The 27,239-nt window shown below is 37.1% G+C and overlaps 1 protein-coding gene across 1 annotated transcript in view; it reads right to left on the bottom strand.

The window, feature by feature from the left end:
- Positions 1–1,432: 1,432 nt before the first annotated feature.
- Positions 1,433–27,239, bottom strand: part of Thsd7a (thrombospondin, type I, domain containing 7A) — a 344,637-nt gene continuing 318,830 nt past the window's right edge. The window contains exons 16-28 of the mRNA XM_013019946.1: positions 25,836–25,969; positions 21,044–21,197; positions 18,750–18,894; positions 17,398–17,513; positions 14,247–14,364; positions 13,842–13,987; positions 13,245–13,419; positions 9,615–9,788; positions 8,040–8,135; positions 5,252–5,334; positions 4,371–4,581; positions 2,363–2,450; positions 1,433–1,674 (exon numbers count right to left, since the gene is read on the bottom strand). Of these exons, the coding sequence (XP_012875400.1) occupies positions 1,590–1,674; positions 2,363–2,450; positions 4,371–4,581; positions 5,252–5,334; positions 8,040–8,135; positions 9,615–9,788; positions 13,245–13,419; positions 13,842–13,987; positions 14,247–14,364; positions 17,398–17,513; positions 18,750–18,894; positions 21,044–21,197; positions 25,836–25,969 (1,725 nt within the window). The 3' untranslated portion in view covers positions 1,433–1,589. The remainder of the gene's footprint in view (positions 1,675–2,362; positions 2,451–4,370; positions 4,582–5,251; positions 5,335–8,039; positions 8,136–9,614; positions 9,789–13,244; positions 13,420–13,841; positions 13,988–14,246; positions 14,365–17,397; positions 17,514–18,749; positions 18,895–21,043; positions 21,198–25,835; positions 25,970–27,239) is intronic.

Here is a 27,239-nt window from a genome sequence, read left to right as displayed (position 1 = left end):
CATTCGTTTGCTTACTGTGAGTCATCTCTTGTAGCATTACACATGAAGCATTGCTCATCTATAGCTAAGCTGAGAAACGACAACACAGACCTGACTGAAAATATTTACTACCTGACCTTTCACAGAGAAAGTTTACTGCCCTTGGTCTAGATATTTACTGAAGATCTGCACCAGAGATTCATTCTTTTCCTTTTATAAAATTTTGGATTTTGAAATCGTACATCAAAAAGACTGTTTCAAAGTTTCCTATTGAGAAAGGCAAAAGACTACAGATTTTGAAATACTGCCTGCAAGACAGACTTTCAATCTACAAATCAGGGAGGAAGAAAAGTCAACACATAATTTTGATTTCTTTCAGTTACAAAAATCAGCGATGCCTTATTTTCTCCATCTGTTTGAAATTAAAAAGAAAGCCAGTTCCTTTTTTCTTTTCTTTTCTTTCTTTTTTTTAAGCAAAGATAACAAATATAAAATCTAGTCATAAACAAGCTTCCAGCAACAATTACAAAGCAACTATTGGGATCCATCTTTCGGAGGGTCTGTGGATTGGGACTTCAATACATAAATTACCGCAGGTGTGGATTTGTCAATGGCTGCAGAAATGAAGAATTGCGTATACAGCAGTGTCATGGCAGACTCCATCCTGTTGTCCTTCAAAGGAAACTTCACTCTCTACAGGATGCAGGAACTGAACAAATGTCTCCCTGGTACTGGCACAGATGTTCATCCCGTACGGAAAGAGGCAGTTTCTATGATCAACACTGATTAGGTGCCTATCGTATTGCACTAATATAGTGCAAAAAAAAATGTGCCTTTTATACAGCAAAAAAGACTGCAGGCAACCAGTTTGAAAATTAGGGGAAGTAGGAATGTATCAACACAATTAGCTTTCCAGACAATAAACCACTATAAAATACTGAACTTGAGGACTCTTCTGCTTTTCAAGTACTAGTACCATATCCAGCTTTGTACATTGAACCGAGACAAGAGTGAAGTCTCATAAAAGAGTCTTTGTCTCTGAAATACAGTTCAATAGCAGCTACCATCAAGCAGAAAGATGCGGAATTTGTTTGGTGGTTTTTCTGCTCAGCTTGGAGGTTATCCATCTTTACTGTGAAGATTGCTTATGATAATACATAATATGATATTATTATGTGTAGCATTCAATTGAATATACATGTTGTTATGCTTGACTATAGTACTTTAGAACTCTCACTATAGACGCTCCATGCTAGAAAGTTCTGTGCGTTAGTTTAGTACTGCAGTCTTGCTGACTAGTTTCACCAGTATCTTTTCAGAGATGAAAGTAACTCTTCAGTTGGTGGATTGCAGAAAAAGTGACACAAAACTTTCAAGATCCAACATGTATTGAACTAAGGATCCTAGAAATGCCAGGATGATGATCTGTATGCAAGTGGTACAGGCTTGACTATTCCCATTGGCAGTATGGTTTTCATTTTTTAGGATACTCTTTGATCAAAGTTTAAATGAAATATAATCTGCACAGTCAGATAGTGCCAAGGTGACCTCTCAATAGGTACTACAAAGTCAGAAAGCCAAAACTGGTTGTTGCCAGGAAGAGTTACATGTTACATGTCTGCGTCTCCATCGTAAGCTAAGGTTAGTGGTTTCAGTCGGTTGTTTTGTCGTCTTTGGGGTTTCTTTGGCTTTTTGCTGTAAGAAATTCATGAGATTGGGAGAAAAAAATCAACCTTTAATCGATTGTTTAAAAATGTTTGCGAAGCAAAACAAATTGATGGACCTAAATTTCTTATTTGTCTTTATTGCCTGAGTTCAACCTTAGATCTTATTTTTCTGGTTAAATTTCAGAGATTTATCTTCTGAAAAAAATTAAATGATCCTCAAGTAGTTCAGTATTTTCTAAGAAAAATTATCCAAGTGGAAATCCTTTAGTGCTAACAATGAAATTGATATTACGGTATTGCATTTGTCCAGAAACCTTTATAAGATTTACAAAAAAGAATACATATTTACAAATATAGTCGAATAAGATTAGATATTACCATGATATCTTCCTCCAGTAGAAATCTGGTATATAATGTATAGTTCACCACAATATATGCAAAGCAATGTTTTCTGTGATTCTTGCAAGCAAACTTGAAAATGTGACCTGGATGAATTCTGGCTCTTTCATGACCAGAAGTGAAATGGCTCAGAAAGAGTGGGTTTTAGGCTATAGGAGTTCTTTTTGTATTTAGAACTTCATGTAGACACTAAATCATATAGTGTACTTATTTGATACATTAATTTATTATTCCTGTGTTACAGGCTACCAAAAGTATTTTCTTTGAAATAAGGACATCTTGTATCCTCTTAGACTTGGAAATATTTAAGCACTCACCAAGCTAGATAAATCATGGAGACAACAAAGATGAGCAACACAAATGCCCCAGCGGCTACACCATAAACCCAGGTCTTTAGTCTTCCATCTAAGAGAATAGATATTTATGTTAGTCTGTAGTATATAGAACAGTATTCAATTATGACCATTGACCATTCACAGATTACCAATTATTTGCAAAACTGGATTAATTTGCAGACAGTTAATAATGCATGTAAAGATGTTAGTATGAACTAGATGCTGCTTCATTAAGGTTAATTGATAATGAACATTAAATTGAAAAGCTAAAATAATGTTTCTGTATGGATGCTGAACTTGTATGTCTAAACTTCTGCTTGTCTGAGTTTCACTCCAAATTTAACATATATATATATATATAATGCCATATAAAAATATTATTAGATGACATTGTTCAAAAGGATATGTACTCAATACCTGACTTATGTAAGTGGAATGCCTCTGTATAACACCTTCACAATAAAAGTTTTAATAAAAGAGAAATATTCTTAGGATTTCCTATCTATTTTGAGAAGGTCATTTAATATGAAAAGATAAAATTAATGTGATTTAAGGAAAGTCTTATAACCTAGAGTTGAGGCAGACAGGTATTTGAACATTTCTTATTACAGATGAAAAGAAAGTGAGTGTACTAGTTTATTTTGAAATCAAGAATCTTTTTTTAATCTTATACTTACAGGATGCTTAATGATTGATCTGGTATAATATTTGGAAAACAATTTTATCAAATCTTATCAAAGGCTAAGTAACTTTTTTTTTGGTAGGAGCATAACTCAGTGGGTAGAGTAGCTTCAGAACAAGTGTGAGTTCTGACTTCAAACACCAGTACTATAAAGAAACAAATATTTTTTCTAACTTTCCTATTTTATGGATCATAAATGACAGGCACTTTTGTAATTAAATTTTTAACTCTTATTTTCTGTCTCTGCAGTACTGGAGTTTGAACTCAGGGTCTTGATTTGCTAGACAGGTGCTCTGCCCCCTAAACCATGCCTCTAGTCCCTTTTTCTTTCATTATTCTTTAAATAGAGTATTGTTTCTTTTGTGGTGTAGGCCCCAGCTGCCCTACACCCACAATCCTCTTATTTATTCTTCCTGTGTGGACTGCATACCAGGCATGTGCCAATGTGCCTAGCTTGCTTGCTCATGAATGCTGTAGCACTTGTGTCATGCATCCAGTCTGGCATTTTGCTGGTGTCTGAAGATGGATCTTAAGGACTTTTTTGTCCAGGCTGGTTTTGAACTTCAAACTTTCAGGTTTCAGGCTACTGAGTAGTTAGGATAAGAGACTTAAGCGACTAGTCCCTAGCTGAGCATGACAACTTATTTATTTATTTTTGTGCCAGTACTGGGTTTTGAATTCAAGTCCTAGGCACAATCCCTTAGCTTTTTTTTGTTCAAGCCTGGTACTCTATCAGTTGAAGAACCACAGCTCTATTTACAGCCTTTTGGTTATTAATTAGAGATAAGGGTCTTGTAGACTTTCCTGCACAGGCTAGCTTCAAACTGTAATCCTGAGTTCTCAGCCATTTGAGTAGCTAGGATTAAAGGCATGTGCCACCAGTCTCTAGCTGAGTATAACAACATTTAAGACTAATGTAAATCAGTCTATTTACCAAATATTGTCTGCCACAGGATTACATCTCTGATGCTTTCAGTTAAGGTTCAAATTATTCCTTTCAAATATCTGTGTAGTCTGGTATTCTTTTTCCAGTTGTGAATAAACACCTATTTTCTCCCCAAACATGTTTTCATTGTTGCATTTTAAAAATTCAATGTGCAGTTAAAGCTTGAAATAACTTGGACATTGGTGCTTTTAAATGTAGCAGTACCAAAAACAACAAAAAGAATAGATGGCCATAATAGAATAAGTAAATATAAACAAAATGATAAATAATAGCTCCTGTGAACATGATTGTTTATTTAAAATAATCCTTTGGTAATGGCCCCAAGCTACGAATTCTGTGTCAGCCCTCTCTGGTCATTTCACCTGGCCCAAATGGCTGTAGAAACCAGGTCCTTCCCCGGCCAGCTGCATTGCTGGTAGGCTGGGTGGGATGCACTGCGCGGCTGGTTTTCACATCTCCGCGTTTCTCCTCCACGGTGGGGATGGCTACCACTGGGATAAGTGTGCATTGCTCCAGGGTGCTGTTGGAAGACATGACCTCAGTGTACCCTTCTTCACAGCGGCATGTCCTTGTCTGCAGAAGAACAACAAGATTTACACGCGGCATGCAAGAAGGAAACGAGAGACAGAAAGCTGGCGTTTTATTTTTTATTGGCAGAATACATTACCTGCAATGCCTGTCTTAACTACATTAAAAATCCTGTTCTAAAGGTTAAGTGTGCTCAGAACTGTTTGTGTTGCTTAAATGAGAGGCATAAACTGGGCGCTGGTTGCTCACACCTGTCATCCTAGCTACTCAGGAGGCTGAGCTCTGAGGACTGCAGCTTGAAGCCATCCCAGGCAGACTCTTACCTCCAACAACTACTTAGGAAAAGCTCGAAATGGTGCCAAAGAAGCTAAGGGACCACATCCTGGACTTAGGTTTTCAAGCTCCAGTACCAGGAAAGATGAGAGAGAGAGAGAGTGAGAGAGAGAGAGAGAGAGAGAGAGAGAGGCAGAGAGACAGAGAGAGACAAAGACAGAGACAGAGACAGAGACAGAGACACAGAGACAGAGACAGAGACACAGAGACACAGAGAGACAGAGGCAGAGGCAGAGACACAGAGATACAGAGACAGAGACAGACAGAGACAGAGTGAGAAAGAGGGAAAAAGAGAGGCATAAATATGACATCTACGTATTCTTGAGGTATGCTTTTTTTGGAGACAGGAGGGTGACAAATACGAAGGTGGCCCATCACATACCTCACTGCAGTATGAGTGGGGTTGACTGCAGGGTGGGTTGCAAGATCTGTCCGCATCAGGCTGGCTCACCACCAAGCAGCCCCCTGTGGAACAGAAAATCATATTTTGACACACTTCACATCTTGCTATGATAAATATTCTGTTATAAACTTGGTTTTGAATCTGGATCCACTCATCTGGAGAGCTTGAATGTGTGTGAAATATTTGGTTAACCTTTGCCTTAGCATCTTGAGGTCTTTCTTACGCAGGAGGCAGCACAGTACCTGGCCCTTAGTTGATGAAATAGATAATTTTATAGCTGCTATTTTAGACATACTAGTCCATAAGTAATTCTTAGAGCTAAGCTCAGCAAATGAAAAGAAGCAGGTTTAATTTTCTGTCAAAGTTCAACCCCATTCTTGGCAATTCTAAACAATGATTTTCAAAACCATTGCCATAACTTTGTACAGGGCCTGAGCCCTGTCCCTCAGCTCTTCAGCTCAAGGCGAGCGCTTTAATCTCTTGAGCCACAGCGCCACTTCTGGTTTTCTGGTGGTTTATTGGAGATAAGAGTCTCACAGACTTTCCTGCCCGGGCTGGCTTTGAACCACGATCCTCAGATCTCAGCCTCCTGAGTAGCTAGGATTACAGGCGTGAGCCACCGGCACTCGGCATGCAATTTTTCTTTATTTGTGGAATGATGATCGTTTGTATTTTTTTAGTTCATAGTGCATTGCTTTTAGTCCTTTGTCTTTCTTTCAATATTTTAAATACAAAGTTGAAAGGCAATTTCAGTTAAATAGCCATATAAGTTATCACTTAAATACATAAGGAGTATCATGAGGGTTTTTTTGTTTGTTTGTTTGTTTGTTTTGGTCGTGGGGCTTGAACTCTGGGCTTGAGTGCTTTCCTTCAGCTCTTCAGCTCAAAGCTAGTGCTCTACCACTTGAACCACAGCACCACTTCCGGTTTTCTGATGGTTAATTGGAGGTAAGAGTCTCAGGGATTTTCCTGCTTGGGCTGAACTGTGATCTTCAGATCTCAGCCTCCTGAGTAGCTAGGATTACAGGTGTGAGCCCTCTGTGCCCAGCTTCATTAGTTTTCTTCTATAAGGACAATTCGTAAACAGAAATAGTCTAGATAGGTAATATATTTTACACTCTTGTCTGTTTCTACTGAAGAATCTTATCAGAAAGATGGAAAAAAGAATGCACCTAGAGTTTTTCACAGGCTATTTATACATTGGCTTTTTGGTATGAGAAAGAAATATATTGTATACTTTTTTGTTTTGAAAAAAACCTTTAAAATATGGTTTCCACAGTTAACTTTACTTAATTACTGTTGAGTTGTGGTTTCTGCAGTTATTTATACTGAGAATAGCTCTCATTGCAGTGGCAAAGAATTTTTAACATGCAGAAGAAAAGTTAAAAAGATTATTTGCATGCATGTCTGAAAAAAATTGCAAACTATTAAGGTCCACTGGAATAGAAGGCACACTCATTTTTGTAGAATGAGTAGAATGGGTGATCTGCACAGCACTCTCCCAGCAAGTTTAGTCTTCTCTGTCTAGGGGTCTCCTTACCCTATACATCTTAAAATGGGATTAGGACAGATTTGACAACCTTTTCTGGTAGTTGCCTTTTCTTGATCTATGTATGTACACTGGGTGATGCTACAATCAAGTTTGTTGATACAGTTTTCTCATGTGAGAAGTTGTATCTTCACAAGAATACAATTTGACATCCTGTTTTCACAGAAAGGAAATAAGTAATTAGGCTTCAGCAAATTCAGGTAAGTTAAAATTCAATATTAAAAAATGATGTTTTTCCAAAAGCACATTGATCCCTGCTTCTATTATCTTACTGAATACATTAAAGTTAAATGTATAAAATGGCCATCACTCAGGGAGTTCAAATGCATATTACATTTTCTGCACTCAGGAGGGTAGAACCAACAGCAGAAGATGCTGAGTGGTGGATGGTCAGTTCTGCTATGGCCCCTGTGCTATGGACATCCTGTAGATTACATTATACAAAGCAAGTGCCTAAGGAGAGGCAGTAGCATTTGGGTTCATAGGTTGGAAGCTGGGCTTTTGGTTTCTCCTTTCTAGGAAATTTGCTACCTGTCTTTCATTTAAGTTCCTTTCTCCTGTAATGAGTTCTTGAGATTCCTCAGACTTATTGGGCTCACGTAAAGAACCATGCAGATTAGATATTTCTTCAGAGGTATATTTAGTACAAAATACAATTTAAAAAACTTCTAGATTTCTTCTTCGGAAGTATGGTAATTTGGGGTGGAGGCATTAAAAATGAGCTTCCCTATATGTTCAGGATTTGAGAATTACCAATAAAATTTCTCTGTTAATCATTTAAAAAGTTCTTGGCTATAGATTTTTAATTCAAGCAACTGATTTGGGCTTATATAATTATAATTGTATTAGTCTGTGTATGTATATATATCTATATTACTTTCAAAGTACACAAGCAGAAACAGTAAAAAGAACAAACTGGTATTTTTCCTTAGCATTGAGTAGTTATTAACATATACAGTCTCTAGAAAAAATTAATCTTGAAGTTATTTATTATAATTTATTAGACTTAGTAATTTAATGAAGTTGCAACACTGTTATCTAAAAGGGCTGAAGTGGAGGAGAATTTGAAACATTGTAATTTGTCACTGGTCACTGGAAATGTTAGCTTTCATAGTCTGAACCATGTGTTGAAAATGAGTTTTTTAACTTCATTATTTTCCTTAGTAACTACTTGTGCATTATTGAAATACATGGGAGAATACAACATTGTAAGTTTACCTGTAACATTTACACCATCTGACCTCTGACACCAGACAGTTCGAGATGAGCCCTTCCAAGCACTGGCCATCCACTTGTATTCATAACAATGTCCATCTGCAGAGACAGGACAATGATGAACAGAAACATCCTGTTGTCAGGACAACCATTGGGGATAGAGGATTCATAAACTATTTTTCAAATATGAAGTGGCATCACTGGTGATTCCAATGTCAATTTATTGTACAGAAGTTGCTGTGCCAATATTATAAAATTACAGCTATATACCTGAATCCCAAGTAAATTTTTATGTTTTTCTGTTACACTACCTGAGGCTGACTTGGGTTTGTAATGTAATTTAATGGTTTGTATTGAAAGTATGATGGAATATGAAACATACAGACAGGGATGCAAAATTAATTAAAATATATGAAATGACACATAACATTTACCTTAGTTTCCATGTGCTTGTTGATCAATAAAATATGAAATTTAAATTTTTATACAATTAGATTTCTTTTCAATACTACCCCTCTTCCTGTCCTGCCAATTCATTTCTCACTCTTCACTATAAATGTAATTATTTGAGGCTTTAAAGTCTCCCCAGTGTTTTTTCTTTGTTTTGTTTTGTTTTTTGGTCACATCCCACATTGTGTTAAGCACATAATAATCTATGAATATCGGATTGTTGAAGGCATTTCTTTTGCTATTGTTGTGTCTTTTATATCTAAGTTTATTTCACTGTTCTGTGGGACAAACAATTTTCTTGGAATTATTCAACTCATAACTCTATGGATTGCTGTACTCGTTTACCTGTTTGGTCCCAGACATATGTGGTCAATAAATTTAGGAAGATTAAAAACTGACAGGACAATTTTGTCTAATTCTTGAGTTGAAGCATTTGCTTTCCTAGTTTTCCTTGCAAGTGTTTTCCCCCCAACATTCAAAGCATTTCCCCCCCAATTTTCAGAGTAAAGGTGGTAATCTGGATACCACTGCTACTATTTGTCATGTTTTTTCATTGCTCAGAAGTAGGAATAAAAGTGTTTTGAGTCCCCAATTCTCTATTAGATATAAATCTTTTGCTTTCATTGTTATTTTAGTATTCTGTGATTCCTGAATGTTTGTGTATTATCAATATTCATATTACATATAAACATACAGACACATAAATATATATTTATATACATGTTATATATTTCATAATTTTCTACATAAAATTGCACTAGAATTTGTTAATTCTCATTAAATGTATCAGTTTCTGAGAATACAGAAAACTATGATTTTTCCTGTGGACTCATAGTTTTCTTCAGTTCTATTATTAGATTTAAATACAAAATATTATTAGATTCATTAATGATGATTATTGCTTTGAGTGCACAAATAATAGAATTGTTATTTACCTCATAGAATTAGAGAACATTTCTGCTTTAACATTTAACATCTAACTTATGAAAACAAATCTTTACAATTCAGAATTCTTATCCTTAATTGAGATCTTAGAAAATTTGTTTATTTAGCAAAAACTTCTTTATCTTAAGCTAATGCTTAAACACACAATGAAAGTGAAGAGATTTCATGAATTGTAGCACTCACCATCACATGGTTTTGTTTCCAACATCTGCTCAGGACATAGATGTTGATTCTCGAGTTCTTGTATAATAACTGCTCTGGATCGGACCTGTATTCCACCAAGGCCTAGATCCTCCCCATTCACACAGGTCAGCTGACACAGGCTCCAGGAAGACCAGTCCTTCAAATAGCAGTCACCTGTGGGCCACAGGTTGACAATTTATGGGGGGTAGATATTCATTTTAACTGTAGCGTTACTGGGAAAGGTTTGTAGTTATGCTAACTATACATAATATATAATTAACTTAATAATATTCATAAAACTTGACAAGCCTCTAGTAATTACAAGTTTATATAGAGTTTTATGTTTATATGCATAGGTATTTCCTGAGTAGTTATACATTAATATTATAAAATATAAACAATGGCTCAATGGAGTCTGTGTACTATGATCATTTCTTAAGAGATGACAAGTATTTGCTTAAAACTTACTACCCTTCTCGTCATGATTGTAAAGCAATTTGTTAAAATCTAACTGTACATAGAATTTGTCTTCTTTATCTTGCCCATGTAATTGTAACCCCTCTGTACAGTATGTTCACAAAAAATAAAAATTAAAAAAAAGGAAAAAAAGAATTTGTCTTCTAGATAGTCCTAATTTCAAATGGCCTTGAAGTCAAAGCTGAGAAGGCTGGTATTAATGCTTTCCTTCTATTTCTGCCCACCGAAGTTGAGGCAAGGCACGCAATGGAGCAGCTATAGAAAAAGTTATTCTCTCGTCTATTTTTCATAGTTCTCCTCTAAATCAGTACATATCACAAATTCACAGGAGCTAAATTTCCAAAATCAGATGGCTATTTCCTGAGCATCCATTCAATCAAGAAACAGGACATTCCCAGTATCTCAGAAGCACCCCTCATCTGATACAAGAAGTGATACCTTAGCTACTCATTTTTGTATCTGGAGTTTTCCATTTATAAATATTTGCATAGGGCTGGGAAGGTGGTTCAGTGGTAGAGTGCTTGCCTTGCATGCATGAGGCCCTGGGTTTGATTCCTCAGCACCACATAAGCAGAAAAAAAAGCTGGAAGTGGCGCTGAGGCTCAAGTGGTAGAGTGCTAGCCTTGAACTGAAGAGCTGAGGGACAGCGCCCAGGCCCAGAGTTCAGGCCCCACGACTGGACCCCCCCCAAATATTTACATAATTGACCACCTATCTCTATATTTCTTTTCTTCCTTCCTTTCTTCCTTTCTTTCCTCCTTTCTTTTATCTTTCTTTCCTCCTCCCCCTCCTCCTCCTCCTCCTTCCCCTCCTCCTCCTCCTCCTCCTCCTCCTCCTCCTTCTTCTTCTTCTTCTTTTGGTCATGGAGCTTGAACTCTGGGCCTGAGCACTGTCCCTCAGTTCTTCAGCTCAAGGGTAGTGCTCTTCCATTTGAGCCATAACACTACTTCTGTTTTTCCGGTGGTTTCTTGGAGATAAGAGTTTCATGGCCTTTCCTGACCAGGCTGGCTTTGAACCGCTATCTTCAGATATTAGCCTCCTGCACAGGCGTGAGCCACCAGCGCCCACTTCTATCTCTATTTATCTAATGTGTTCATTCCAACTGTTATATTCATTCTACTGAATGTGGAACTGCTGGGCCATAGTCTGTCTGTGTGTTCAACATTTTCAACAATTTTGAAAATATGGCTTTCCCATATTCCCATCTATTTCTCAGGTGTGATTGTTGGTGATACTATTCAGAATGTATAGCCAATAGTGATAGACATACAAATATCTTAGAATTTTTATATTATAAAACTATGGGAACTTCTTATAATTTTTACTGTAATCATATCACACCCATAATTCACATTGCCTTAAATTATGCCCAATATGAGTAATATAATTACAAAGTTACCTTGAACTCTGACTAATGCAAACATTTTTGTGTCTTGGTTAAGAACCATGTTTATTCCAGCATTATTTACCATAGCCAAGATATGGAATCAGCACAGATGTGTCTCAGTGGATGAATGGATCAAGAAAATGTGGTATATATACACAATAGAATTCTATGCTTCCATCAGAAAGAATGATATTGTACCACTCATAAGGAAATAGAAAGACTTGAAAAAAAATATTAAGTGAAGGAAGCCAGACCCAGAGAAACATAGGGTGCATGGTTTCCCTCATTTGTGGTAAGTAGAATGTATCTATAAATCTACAAATGAACACACTGCATGGTAAAAAAACATACACTGTGACAAGATAAATTACACAGGTCTTTAGGCATTCACACATATTGAGGCCAAAGGAGGATATTCTTAGGAGAGGAACACAAAGGCATAATACTTATGCACATCTAATCATACATATTCATCAAATATAACCAAAGATAATATTCATCAAAATGAACTTCAGGAAATGAAAACAAGAGTTTTTTCTTTGTTGCTGTTTTTTGTTTTCTTTTCTTTTTGTCATGTTTGTTGTTCATTTACCTGTCTTTGGGAGGGTAAGAGAAAGCACAGAAATGAAGAGACAAAGGGTGAACAAATGCAGCAGTGGTACTCACTAGACACTATGTGGAAAATAAACTATACAACTTGTGAGTAGGGATGGGAGGTGAAAACTGGAAGAGAGCAAGGGAAGGAGGGACATTCTTCAAAAAGACATGCTCTTTTATCTGACATATGTGACTGTAACCCCCTTGTATATCACCTTTAAAATAACATTCAAATTTGAATAATAAAATAGAACCAGAGAAAGAAAAAAGAAATCCTGACAATATATAAACTATTGACTAACATGCATATACATATATGATAGTCATAATTTTCATAGATCTATATTAGAGAACATCATCAATACTCCAGAAATACAAAAAGTTTTCAGTAAATGATAAAGAAATACAAGCTAGAAAGAATTTTTAAGTAGTTTAAGATAGATGTAGAAATTCTTATATCATGTAGGATATGCTATATTTCCTCGGAAATACAAGCTATTTGGACACTCAGTTTTTAATTATGAACAAAAATTGCTAAGGGTAAAAAGACATTCTGCCAAGAGGAGTGTAGTATAACTTCACCTGAGTGATTGCAAATTATAAGAAAATAAAATATTCCTTTTTATGGTTAGATTTTATCTCTGTAAGTATACATATTCTTTCAGTGAAATATAATAAATCATGTCACCGTGTGTGTCTGTATGCATGTATGTGAGTGCACTGTGTATGCAGGCTGGTACTGGGGTTTGAACTCACAGCTTGAACCCTGTCTCTTAGTGATTTCTCTTAAGGCTAGAGTCTACCACTTTAGTCACAACTCTACTTCTAGTTTTTTGATGGTTAATTGAAGATCAGACTTTTAAAGACTTTTCTGTCAGGGCTAGATTTGAATTGTGATCCTCAAATCTCAGCCTCCTGAGTAGCTAGGATTATAGGCACAAATGATTAGCACCTGGCACAATAAATTGTTTAACTTTAAAAAGTGAGTTATATAATTATCAATCCTAAACAATCAATGTCATGCTTCCAGTATTTTGCAATATCAAATGAGGGTGACACACTCCTTGCACTTGTTTATTACAAATAAAGTACCAAAGTACTAAAACTAAGACTGTATTTTTGTTTTAAGCATGTAAACCACTGTAGGGATAACACTGTCCGGATGTTACCTGGGCAAGGCTGGGTGCAAGTTTCCTCCAGAATTATGTTCTTATTACCATCTACGATGAGTTCAGTGTCAGCACAGAATTCCTCATCCACCACCTTGCCAAAATCCTCAGCTGATCCATCACTCACTACACAAGAAATGTTCCTTGTTCTAGTCCCTTCTCCACACTGGGCCTCCTGGAATGGAAGAAGAAATAACTAATTTGAAAAAGAAAAAAAATATTTCATTAGAGAGCTCATCACTTACAGTCATCTCTGCATCATTGATTTTGATTTATGAACAGTTAGAGAACCATTTGAAACCCTAGGGAAGAAGCCTGGTGGGGCACAAGCTATAAAACAGACCCTGAACAATTTATTTGTTTCCTAGCCAAAGACAGGCAATACATTTTCATTAAAATAAATCAGTCTCTAGATGATTTTTAAAGGAATAGGACAGGGAGTGTTTGTTATCAAAACTAATTAAATGCTTATAAGATGGCAAAATGCTCTGATCTTTTAAGGGGAAACCAGTAATCTGTAAAACATTTCTGAAAACAAATCTCTGCTGATGACAAATACATCCATCCAGGTACACACACACTTCCTGAGACTGATACCTGCGCTTGACATGGAGACCACTGGCCATATTGCCAACGGTAACATGGCTTCACTGGGCATGACTTGGTCTGTTCCATCGTGGAAGGGCAAGGTCTCCCATCACCTTGGAATGGCTGGGTCACCGTTCGTCTTCGGACCATTTTCCCTTTAAGAGACGTGAAGTGTCGCAACATCAGTAAGATGTCACATTTCTGCAAATAGGTCTTTTCTTGGGAGAAAGCATTTACAGAGATCTCTCCTGAGGGAATCCAGGGACTAGAAAGGCTTACACAGTTTGGAAGGCAAGATACCCAATCCAATCTTTCTGAAGATTATCTGATTGGACTAAAAACAGGAAGGACATTTTATTTTGTAATGCCTTTAACACTAGCCAGCCTGTTCAATGAATTGCAGTACAAACCAACCTGTGAGACCACATGTTTGTGAGCATTCTGACCAAGGAGACCAATCAGAAAGCTGACAGTTCACAGGACATTCCACAACACAGGAAGAGTTCATCTGCCAGTTCTTCTCCAGGCCAAGCTGAAAGAACAGAAGGAGATCTGATTGAGTAAGGATGGAGCTGTGGCCACTGTGTATTGTCAGTGGAGAAAGGAGTCAGAAAGGAGAGGAAAGGAGAGAAGAGAAGAGAAAATGAGAAGGGAGAGGAAGGGAGGGGAGAAGAGCAAGGGAGATGAAGTAGTCTGTCTGATAGAAGAGGTACTTGGAAGATGAATATCCAATCTATTAAGAATGTAAAATGATTCAACCCACCAGATTGAAGGGCACAGAAAGAATGGAGAGGTCCACTGACTCTATACACTGATGCATTGTGTGAATATTTATATTTAGCAATTAAAACAGAGGATCTAATATTTCAATTAGTTGATTTTCCCTCAATGTGGAATTAAAGGACTAAATACAGCCACTGCCTATTATTTTAAACAAAGGGTACCATAAATTTGTAGGTCTATGATTTTTGTCTTCAGGGTGTTATTTATTTTTGAATGGACATGTTAAGCTGAAAAGCAAAAGGAGATGGTTTTAAAGATAAATCACCACTTAAAGCTAATCATATAAAATACCCAAATAGTAAAAAACATATCAATTTAAAAATACCCAAATAGTAAAAAACATATCAATTTAGGGATGGCAGGGGTGGAGGTGGGTGGGTAGCAGATTGGTATAGTGCATGCCTAAGCATTCACAAGACTCCGAGCTCAATCCCCAGAATGAAAATCAGATAAAGAAGATACAAGAAGTGTCTGTTTTGAAGTAATTTATCTTTTCAAAAGGAAGTGTGGGGTCTCGGGATGTTTTGATTATGAATGTTTTGTAGGCATTAAAATAATTATGTTCTTTTCTAAAGCTGTCAAGCTTGCCATCAGATAATAATGTGTCACGTCTTTGGCATGTGGGCTCTGATCTTTTTTTTTTTTTTTTTTGCCAGTCCTGGGGCTTGAACTCAAGGACTCAGCAGTGTCCCTGAGCTTCTTTGGCTCAAGGCTAGTAATCTAACACTTGAGCCACAGCTCCACTTCCGGCTTTTTCTGCTTATGTGGTCCTGAGGAATCGAACCCAAGGCTTTATGCATGCAAGGCAAGCACTCTACCACAGTATATTGAGGGTTTAAGGAAGAGCAGAGAAACAGATGATGAGGTATTAGTAAAGTACCTATCTCCAAAATAACAAAGGAAAAATTACACAATAAATGCTAGTTGAATCTAAACCAAACTTTCCACTTTGTTGGGCAATAATGACTTCTTTCATTGTGGCTATTAGAGAGTCACCTACTGCTGTGGACTAAATGCAGTTTTGCCCATGCACTGGCAGGAGGGCAATCCGTGCACTGCTCACAAAGATAGGCCCCTTCTTCTAGGAGACATAGCACATCCACAGGGAGGGAAAACAGCTCCTGAGCTGTTCACCTCAGTCTCCACAGACTGTAGCATTGCTTTCCCCAAAGACAGCAGATCCACAATGTATCTTTAATTATCATTTTATATCTTTAATTGTCATTGCAGTATTCAAATATTAGAATATTTCCACTTCAGGGAACATTTATCTGGGCTCTAAGGTAATTGCAATTAGTGATTTCTAAGGTGTTTGTTTATTGTTCATTTAAGAAAATCAATTCTATTTAAGAAAATCAGTTCTATTCATATGTTTGTCCTTTAGTCATACAAAACAGTGTACAATTGGTCGTTTGGGATTTGAGTTCAGTTCTCAGAAAGCTCTCAAAGGTACACATTTTGTATTTCATTCTGGTCCATGAAGACAGTTATGTGCACATTTGTAAAATAGAGATGATATTAATCACCAGGAAGTAGATCTCAGAAAGCTCTCCAGACTATATATGAGTATAATAATCTTCTCTCATAATAATGTTATTTTCATAATGGCTACATTACCTCAATGTTATTACTTTTGCAATCAAATGATTTCAGGGTTGGCATTCAAATGATTCAAATCTAAAGTCTGAATACATTTAAGCTAGGTTGTAAGGTCGCAGCGTGAGACATTACTAACTGAACAACTTGGGGTTTTCAGCACATCTGAGAATTCTGCACCAATGGATAGAGATGTAAGGAAATTAAGTTAGGAGCACTTTGATAAAGATGTCATAGTAACATCTTTTCAGCTAGACTTCCCCCCACTGTGAGTTCATATAATTTACTGTGGGCTCATCATATATAACCCCCAGAATGTGAGGCTAAATCCATACTGGCATGTCTGGAACTCTTAATGAGGTTATAATATAAACTTGCAATCTATTTCAGATTTGTCAAGAGTCCCTCTTACTTTGGCTTACTCAAACAAATATGATTTATTCAAAACTAAATAAGCAGGTTCACCTGAGCAACAGGAGAGTGAGAGTTGTCAGGAATCGAGGGCACTCTTTGGTGTGGAAATCAGACAAAAATGATGACAACATGAAGTACAGCTTCATGTTTAAGAAAGGTCAGCCACTACATTTCCTCCCTTTTCAGAAGGTCAGATCTAAGAAGGACCTTACTTTAATTGGATTAACAAGTTATCATTCTCTGCACCTAGATGATAATCATGACAGACTTGTTTTCTTTGTTTGAATTCCAAGTTCCCCTTATCCAGACCTGAATTCTTGGAATTTCACAGCTGGGTATTCCATCCTAATATCAAAATTTGCTACCAAACCACATGCAATCGATGTTTATCAACAGATGGAATAATGGATGGATCTTGGCAGGTGTCCCAGGAATGCCTCAAAATTCACATTGAATTACAAAAGATGATAAGTAGTTTGATTAAGATTTATTGCTTTATTCACCTTGATTACTTATTGTTTCCCAAGTATTTCTTTCAGAATAGGCTAATTAGCATACCTCTGAGCTCTAAGCTGTAGAAAATATAGGACATTACATGTGGAAATCAGCAGCATTGGATATACTTTTTTCAAGAGGGCACTGTACAGTTCCTGACCAACAAAACAAACATCTGCTGGCCTAGAACTGACAAGAGCACAGGGGTCACTTGGCTTGATGTGAATTGAAATAAGGAAAAATTAACTCATGAAGGTAGAACATAGTTCCCACCCACCTCTTCACAGTATTTCAGGTCAACCGACTTGCCATCGCTTCGAACACAATCCAACATTCTTGTTTTAATGCCGTTTCCACACACAGCCTTCTCACTCAGCTGACATGTACTCCAGTCTGAAAGGAAGGGAGCCCATCAGAACAGAAGGATATGCATGAAACAGATTTCAAATGGAACGCTGATGACCTGAATCCCATACTTAATTCGCAACTGCTTTCTAAGCTCACAATCAATCATCCCACATACAGAGCATATGGGACCCAGCTTTGAACATATCAGGAGTCAAATGGAATTGCTGGGGCTGCACATAGCTGCAGGGTTTATTCTTCGAGGCAGATGTGTGCTTGACAATCTTGATAGCTGGTCTTTGGGTGATAATTGTAAAAATGGTTTGGGCCTCTGGATCAATGTCATTAAAAAACATTTTTTCCCTAATAAGAATAGGATTTAAAATTTCAGCATTCTCTCTCTGTAGCAAAATAGATATAATTTTGAAAATGGTTCTTTGTGTATAGTTAGATAAAAATCGATGCACTTCATTTACTGTCCATATTTAAAATACAAACTTATGCACTTCAGAAATAACTTTGGACATATGTTTTTGGTTCTCTTGGTTTAGGTCTTTTGCAAAAGTATTCTTTTTATCTTTTTCTGCAAGATAACACAGCATGTCCCAGAACACTTTGATTTCCTTTGTATCGTGAAAGCAAATTGAAGAGAAAAACTCAAAAGAAACAAAAATCCAATATGACTGTCATATGTCCTCAACCAATTTCTCAAGCTTGTTTCAGTGTGGAAATTACTTGGGAAAAAATCCAAAGTCAGCTTTGATGTTTTACCCAATGACATGAACCAATGAAACATTTTCTTCATCTGTGTGTCTGGAAGTTATCAAATCAATTTTAGGATATAAGGGCAATTATATTGAGTATTTTTTAAAGTACTCATGCATTTTAGACTGCCAACAATTTTATATCAAACAAAGCATGGTTAGTAACTGTTTTCACACCCCAAGAATTGTCCTGGTATATTCTGAAAAAGAAAGACAATCTCTCAGTACATTTTTATCTGTGGTAAAAATATTTCCTTCAATTTCACCTTTCCCAAGTGGAAAGTTGCCTTACACAAAATCAGAATATCCATCATCTGTTTTAAGAGCCAGTGTCTGCATGATATTTTTATTTTTCATATCTTGATGTTCAGCAAAATATAGGTTCATATTTCTGTAACTTGATAACTGTTTCTGCATGTCCAAAGGATATACAGAGGGAGGTGGCCCAGCTTCTAGCGATGCTTCAAAGCCAACATATGTGAGATTGGCTTTTAAATGCACAAGAGGATGGTCCACATACCTGTTACATTATAATCATAGTGGTAGCAGTTTTTGTTCAGATTACAGGGTTCCTTCTCAATAGCATTGGGGCAGGCTCTTCCCTCATCAGCAGGTTGTCTGATGGGATCAGCTGACCTTTGCCGGAAATTGCTTTGATTGCAAGGCTGACAAAGAACAACAGTACACTCTTCAGAAAAGAGAAACAGCACGAATCAGCTAGGTCATTACGGAGAGTACGGGTACAGGAGTTAGAACACCTGGGCCACTGGGTAACTTGGAGAGGTCAGGAAACCTTATTACCCTTCAGTTTTGCCAAATATAAGATGACAGTGTTAGCTGAGATTCTGATGACCCATCTAGCTACACAATACAAAACATTTATGTTTCCAATGAGAACACACACACAATCTCTCACAATCATGAATATATCATCCATGTTTATTATTGTTGAATACATATATATGGATATATACATGTATTTACAAACAGACATAATAATCTCTGACTTGGGAAAAAACTCAGAGTATCTTTAAATCATTTTCAATGCATTAGTGACTTATTTTCATGTTTTTGTTTTTTTGTTGGTCATGGGGCTTGAACTCTGGGCCTGGGTGCTATCTCTGCGCTCTTTAGCTCAAGGCAAGTGCTCTACCACTTGAGCCACAGTACTACTTCCTAATGACTTATTTTCTAATGCATGCAAACATGATGCAACACCTAAAAAGACTGGTTTGCCATTATCCTATAAGTAATCTTCTGGAAACAATTGGTTTCCAAGAACCAAACGGAAGCAGTTAGGGACAAATTTCCTTGGACATTTTAGACCTATAATGACTGCTCCCGCTTCCCTCCCCCAAATCTCTCCTGCACTATTGTTGTAATACCCACTGCTCTTTGACACTGTGGTTTATATCAGGATCTTGTTCCTTTCTGCAGTACATTGAGTACATTGAGACCTACGTTTTATATCCCAGTGTATTCTCTGCACTAACACAGTTCCTAATAACGCGAATCCCAACTAATCCCAGTTTATGAGTTGAGAGTGTATCTCAATAATTTTTTCCCCAGCTGTCCTCAAACCAGCATCTCCCTGATAGTAGTAGTAGGTAGTAGTATTCCCTTCCCTGTAATAGCTGGGATTACAGGTGTGAGACACTGTGCCTGGCCTCAATTATTCCATTCATTTGAAACAGAAGCTAATGGACATAATTTCAGTGAGTTTTGCTTTTGAATTTCTGCTAATGAGTTTGAGAAGCAGTGTAGGCTCACCACTTTTATTTATAAAAATAGCATCTTTTCATCAGAATCTGTGGCAATAAGAACCTCTCATGTTTGACCTTAGTCAGACACCAGAGAATGTTTTCCAACTATTTGGCATAACTTCAAAGCAAATGCTATGGAATTAAGTTAGAAACGCCCTGCATGCTCTTGGGAAAGAACTGAATCTTCATTGACTTTAACCTGGATTCAAGTCACCCACAGCATCGCTTTGCTCCTGCCCTATCACTTAGTTGCCAATCAGCATCTTTAAGAATGTTAACACTGAGATAAAAAGCAATGTCTCCTTGGAAAATATATTCTGCAAACTTTTCTATGAAACTATCCAATACTATATTTCCAATAAATTTAAGTTCACATTAGATGCTTTTTTCCTGTGCACTTTGTACCACTGTGCTTTGAAATGCATGGCTTGACAAATTTGTCCAAAGACAAGCTCGATTTTCTATCAAAAGTATACATTGCTGTTTCAAATGAACCTCTTTCCGGAGTTTATGGTAGATCTCATACTGCTATTGGAGCCTAGAAGCTTTGTGTGATTCGCAACTCTCAGCTGGTTTTACACCCCAAAAAGACGGAGTCAGGGTGTGGAAAGAGATGCATTGATGCAGTTTCCATTCTCAGCTTCTTACCCAGGAGCAAAACGCTTTTCAGTGTTAATGCTCCTGCACCAGTACCCCACTATGCGCAAGATTACTCCTGCCACTTAAGTTAAATGGATTGAACAAAACACTTGGCCAGAGCTTCATTCTATTTCCTTCATTCTATTTCTCACAAGGCAATCATTAGCCCTACTGCAGTTTTGTGTTTTGGAAGGCGAGCTGGAGGCATCGTGTACTGGGTTAGGAGTGTAGGTTGTGAAGATGCTGAAGCTTGCAAGAAGACAAGCTGTTTTAAGTGTGAAAGGAGGCATTGCTGACTTCGTCTAGCATATCTATAGAATGTGCAGGCCAAGAAAATATGCTTTGCTTTGGTCAACATCACACATGAATAGATTTTTACATTGAGGCTATTACAAATAGTTAATAAGCTCACCAAAACACATCGGGTCCAGGGACCCCATTCAGATATCACACAGTCCTCAGGGCAAGGTAATTTGCACTCTCGAGAGCCCAGGGGCATCTCTTCAGGGTCACAGAAGTAATCTTCCACATGTTCGGAAGGACCATCTGGTGTATTCTGCATGCATCTAGAAGAAAAGATATCTAGAGTGAAGGAGCCAGTACAATTAGAATTATGGCTCCCCTCTCCCCTTACCCCCTCCTTCTCTTCCTCCTCTTTTTCCTCCTCCTCCTCTTCTTTTTCTTCTTCCTCCTCCTCCTCTGCTTCTATCAGCTCCTCCCTCTCCTTCTGTCTGTCATGGGGCTTGAATTCAGGGACTAGGCACTGTTCCTGAGCTCTTTTGCTCAAGGCTGGAGCTCTACCACTTTGAGCTCCACTTTGGGTTTTCTGGTGGTTAATTAGAGATAAGAGTATCATGGACTTTCAACCACAATCCTGAGATCTCAGCCTCCTGAGTGGCTAGGATTACAAGTGTGAGCCACCAGCATCTGGTGGTATTTCTTCTTAAGACATTATAGTATCTAGTAAACATCATTTTCCTGTAGTGAAGTCCTGAAAGGATCTCTGCCTTCTCAAGTATTTGGTACTTTTATACACTTGAAAAATACATATGTGCAGTGCATGGTCATGGTATTTTAATGCGATAGTCACTGCATGTATTTGTGTACTCTGCAGTTTGGATAAGCTATCTTTGAAAGAGGCAAGTGTTTTACAACCCATATGGGAGGCAGGAACTAATGAGGAGTGGTTCAAAGAGATTCCAGTGTTCGCAATTTTGGCATCTAATCTATTTTTTTTCTTAACAAAATAGTGGAGTTGATTCATCCAAGATGAAAGTCTAGCACACTGCAAAATCTACATGAAAGGTTTCATGAAATGTTTTCAAAGATAATTAGATGCATTTCCCTTTTTCTTTGTTGTTTCTGTCATTTTAAAAGGAATTTTAGCCTTCTCTCTGCTGCTAACTTGAAAAGAAAGCCAAATGTGAAAAGACAATGACAACAGCACAGTTTCTCTAAGTGTGGTTATTTGGATCTTCTTGTATCTTGAACTTTTATTTAATTGTTCGTTTTCTTTTTTAGCAGACAAATTCAAACCTTGCTTTCTACTTTATTCTACTATAAGCAATCACGAAGGCCTCTAAATATATCACTTAAGAAGCAAATTAATGCAGCTTCCATTTTACCACAGTTAAACTAATTTCTCAGTGTATTTAATGACAGAAGAAAAACACTTATCCTTCATACATCATCTGGAAAAGGGTGTCCAAGTGAATGTGCTCAAAAAGAATGTTGCATGAAAGGGGAGCTGGAAGGACAGCCTTCCTCTGACTGAAATTACAGAACAACTTTTCCTAAAATCCCAGAGACTGCATTTCTACAGATCTTCTTTGAAGAATCACATTTCTATATAGTGGTGCAAAATTCACAGAAATGTTATGTTTCCTGTGGGATGCACTAAAAAAAAATGGAAAAAGGTAATTTGCTGAATTTGAATTTGGTTTGTAGTCTGAAAAAATAATCCATGTAAACACCTGTCGCCTCATTTTTGGCTTACTAAATAAAACACAGGAAAACACACAAAAGAACATAGGAAGGTAGATATTTGTATGATTTCATTGTTGAAAAGCAAATGAAAAATCTCTTGGAGAATTTTAGTTTCTCAGGAAAATATGCTTTTTATAACATCTTTAAATCATTGTACAAAGGATATTGTAGTTTTATTAGCAGCATTTAAATATTATTTGACAGTAGCTTGTAGAGACATGGCCAGACAAGGGATTTTCATACTCAAAGTTGCATTTGATGCTAAGATCTCATTCAGAGTAGATACTGATACAACTGCACAAGGATTAACTTGTAAAATTGCCTATTGATCCAAGTTAAGAACAGCTGCACAGTACTCTATTAAATTGTCATGTACATAAAACTTCATTTTGAATGGCTTTTTTTCTAGCATTAACTTTCTATTCTAGAAGTTATATATTAATTTAAGAAAAAAATCAAATGAGAAGATAAAAACATGCAATTCTACCATTCAGAGATAATCATTCTTGACAGAACCTAGTTTCAAAACTATTTTCAAATGTAAATCTTCATAAAATAGAAGCAAATTCTACTTATAAAGAATTTTTATTCATTTCATTTGGGAACAACAAATTTTTATCACCCTTGACTACACAATAGATATTTGGATTAAATTTTGAGCCCAAAGGTAGGCTTTCTAAATCCATTTTTTCCCTTAAATTCTTGGCCTTGATTTCTTTTAAGGATCAAGAATAATAATAGAAGAAAGCAGAGCTATATTAGAAATACATAGTGTAGGTCCAACTTAAAGTGAAGGGTAGGGCCAGAAACCTGTCACAAGTGTTATAGTAAGAGGTAATTGTCTCTGTGGGGTATTAGAAACAGTAATTAAATTTGTTTATTATTGTTATCATGGACTAGCAATTTCTTTTAAAAAACGCCATTGGGAGAAAATACTATTCCCTTGTCTAGCATATTGAAGGTCCTGGATTCAAGTCTATCACAGTGATAGAAGAGGAAGAAATACCCTCTCTCACTAGGGCAAGCCACATCTACCACCCAGTCTTTGATATGCTGTGTCATTAGATAAATTTAAACCTGCTCCTTTACAAACTCATCTATCCTGAATGCCATCTCACATTTGCATTTTAGCAGGATATCCTCACCTTAATTGGCAGAGGATAAAGTTAGAGAGGTGTAGTCTTAATCAGCAACAAACAGGAACATTATTACAGGATCAGAGATCACAGTCAATACTGACCTTCTCCTTTTTTCTACTTGCACCAAACATGTTGGTTAAATAAGTGATCTGAAATGTTACTTTGTTTTGAGTTGTGTTAGCACAAGCTGTGAATACCCAATTACAAAGCAAAAAGCAGCAACATTCATACAGATAAAGGGAAAGTTGGAAAAAAGAGTAATTCTGTATAATTTTGTTTTTACTAATTAAACAACCAATGGAATTGAAGTCTTAATATAACTATTTTCAAGTTTTGAGAATTTTTTTTTAATTTGGAAAAATAACATTAGAAAGTAGAATCTCTATCTTTCCCTGTTTTTCTTTTTGGTTACTACCTTTCAACACTTTTTTCATCCCCATCTTTATTAAATTCTTTAGAGAACAGTAAATGGAGATTTCAGGTGGGCTTACTGTTTTATTTGTTTGTTTTAGGTCCATGAGTGGGACTCAAAGTTGGCCCTGACCCTTTTCACTCACTGGTAGCACTCTAACATCTGAGGCAAGCCTTCAACCCTAGCTTTTGAAAAAAGTGATTAGAAACAAAATTACCTATAGGTTTATATGCAAAAGTTTTATGATATCAATATCATTTTATTCTACTTTGCTATTGAAACTCTTAAAAAAATACCAACCTTAAATTCCTGGAAAGTGAGGTTAGAACTGCAGACTTATACATGTTAGAGAGGACAGATACAATGCAACATTGACAGAAGGTGGATTTAAAGTGTAACTTGTCTTATCATTATATGGGTGTTTTTAGTTAAGTAACATGAAAAGGAAATGATTAGGTCTCATGCATTTCTTTAATAGTGGGTTCTGGAATCCTTGAGGGTCTTTGTCTAGAAAAAGTAGTGAGTACCAAGTTTATGTGAAGCATTAGGGAATTTCTGTGTCTTTAGCAATACATGGGTTCCATGAAGGTAGCAGGGGTGTAAATTGGGCTTTCTGACATAGTGAGGGACTTATGGATTCTCCAGAAACTTTCTCTGATGACTTCAATATTCTATATCCATGCTATCTATCAGCAAAGATAGTTTCTTATGGTTAGGGAGCACTTAAAAGAACAGATAGTGTAAATAAGAACATGAATTTTAAATTTTAATTTTAATTAGCTTAAAATAGCCACTCTGGGCTATTCTATAGGACAATGATAGAAGAATTAAAAATAGATGGAATATCCAGACAAGGGAGGGGTGTTCTTGAGTGTGATGTGAATATTTTAAAATTAGCCAGTTTGGTATAAAAAACAAGTTTTTAAAAAATTGTTATATTGTGATTTGAACTCTCACAGTCTTGTGCTTGCTAGGCAGGTATTATACACTTGAAAATATATTTGACCATTAAGAAAACAGTGGTAGGAGGGTGGAAAAATGAGGAAAATGATAGAAAGCGTGACATTTATCAAAGTGCATAGTACTCATAATCTGACATGGAATTGAAACCCTCTTGGGCAACTATTAGTAATAATAATAATAACAATAATGAAAGCTCTCAAAAATAAAAATAACTAAGAGAAAATAATTGTAGGGGCTGAAACTTGGCAGCTTTTTTTCAATATGTTTTTCCTTCTTTTTTTTTTTTTTTGTCGATCGTGGGGCTTGAACTCTGGGCCTGGGTGCTGCCCCTCAGCGCTTCAGCCCAAGGCTAGCACTCTACTACTTGAGCCACAGTGTCACTTCTGGTCTTTTTCTGCTTATGTGATACTGAGGAATCGAACCCAGGGCCTCATGCTTGCAAGGCAAGCACTCTACCACTGAGTCACCTTCCCATCCCGTTTTTCCATCTTTTTAGGAGTATAAAGTGAGACTTCTTTAAGTTAGCAAACCAGAATGTGGCAAATTGCTGCTTGCAACAAATCCTTCCAGAGTTTTCTTTCAACTCAGATTCTGTAAGAACAAAACTAAAGACAATTTGACTTGGGAGAATGAGGAGCGAATACTCGTGTGACACAGGTAAATGGTCGTGTTTCTTGTTTCTGTGCAAGTAGTCTAGGCCGTACCTCACTTTCCGGGTTTGCACGCCTTCGCCGCAGTTTTCCCGCATATTCACGTAGGTCACTTTGCAGACGCTCCATGGCTCTGAGACCCATATGTACTGGTTGCAGTCACTATGGCACGGGACAACCTCATACACCTGCAACACACAAGGTTCTGCTATCTCAGGGAATTCCAGGAAGGCCAATAGGGCCTGTCCCATCACCACCACGATCACATTGCCAGTCTACTTTCATTCCTCTTCCTGAGGGGGATACAGGGCAACCATTAGCTAGAAAGGGATAGAAAATGGTAGACCTAACGTGTGGCAGGCAACACATGGCCCATCGTGGGGTTTCTTGTTCCTCTAATGCTTTGGACTCTTGCTCAAAACGCTGCTTCTTCCTATAATTCTTTGGGTTCCCCACCCAAAAATCCCAATCAGACTTACTTTTGTGCTGCTGCTCAGTGGCAGAGACCAATGAGGGCCAAGTCTGTGGCCCCTCACTGACCAATCCTGTCTGGGAGTAGGGTAGGAACAGAACTAATAAAGCATAAAGGCCACTTCTCAGGGGGATTCCATTTGATTCCTGCGTTTGTGGAGTCTATACTCTACGTTTGTGGAGTCTATACTCTACGTTTGCTTTCAATAAACTTGGTACTTTGCTGTACTTTACTTCTCCTCGGTCTCTTAATTCTTTACCTGGGCAAAAAAAGGACCCACAAAGGAATAGAAAGAACTTGGGGAGGATTTTAATGGAGCCAACTGTGTCACACATTCTTTTGTTCTGCTATTATGCTGTCAGTATAGATCTGACTCACTGGACCAGATCAGATACATGCTTTGCTGTATTGACCCTTACTGCACTGTGTTACAGTTTTATGAACCCTCTGCCGTATCCTGTGTTCACAGTTTTGTATGCCTTTAACAGTCAGGAGTGCTCATACATTAGGCAGTGAATGGAGATTGCAAAAATAAATGAATAATATAAAATGAAAATTTTAAATTTGGAACTGTTCTTCAAATAAGTATAATTCAGCCTGTTTGCCATATTATAATGAAAATTTGCACAGTTTTTGTCTTTCCTACAGAGAAAAATAAAAGTACAAATAAAATGAAATGTTCTCATTCTAAGGATATCATGTAGTGTTCTTGGATTTTTTCCCCCTCCACCAACAGAAGAATTACAGGGCAGGAGAAACTGGAGCAGAAACAAAGGTTATTTGAAAGTAAGACAGGAGGGGAACTGAAGAAAAGCCTCTTAGTTATTGGCAGGTTGGTATAAGCCTTGAACCTAGACTGTTGACTGGGAGAGCTGCCTCATGCCATATGAGGTCCTAGACAAGGATGAAGAGGGGGAGGACAAGGAGAAGGAGGGGAAGGAAGAGGAAAAGGAGGAGAAGAAGGGGGAGGAGGAGGAGGAGGAGGA

Source organism: Dipodomys ordii, unplaced genomic scaffold, assembly GCF_000151885.1.
Source record: "Dipodomys ordii isolate 6190 unplaced genomic scaffold, Dord_2.0 Scaffold48, whole genome shotgun sequence".
Taxonomy (NCBI): Eukaryota; Metazoa; Chordata; class Mammalia; order Rodentia; family Heteromyidae; genus Dipodomys; species Dipodomys ordii.
Note: the sequence above shows the minus strand (reverse complement) of the source record. Positions and strands in the feature narration are given on the sequence as shown.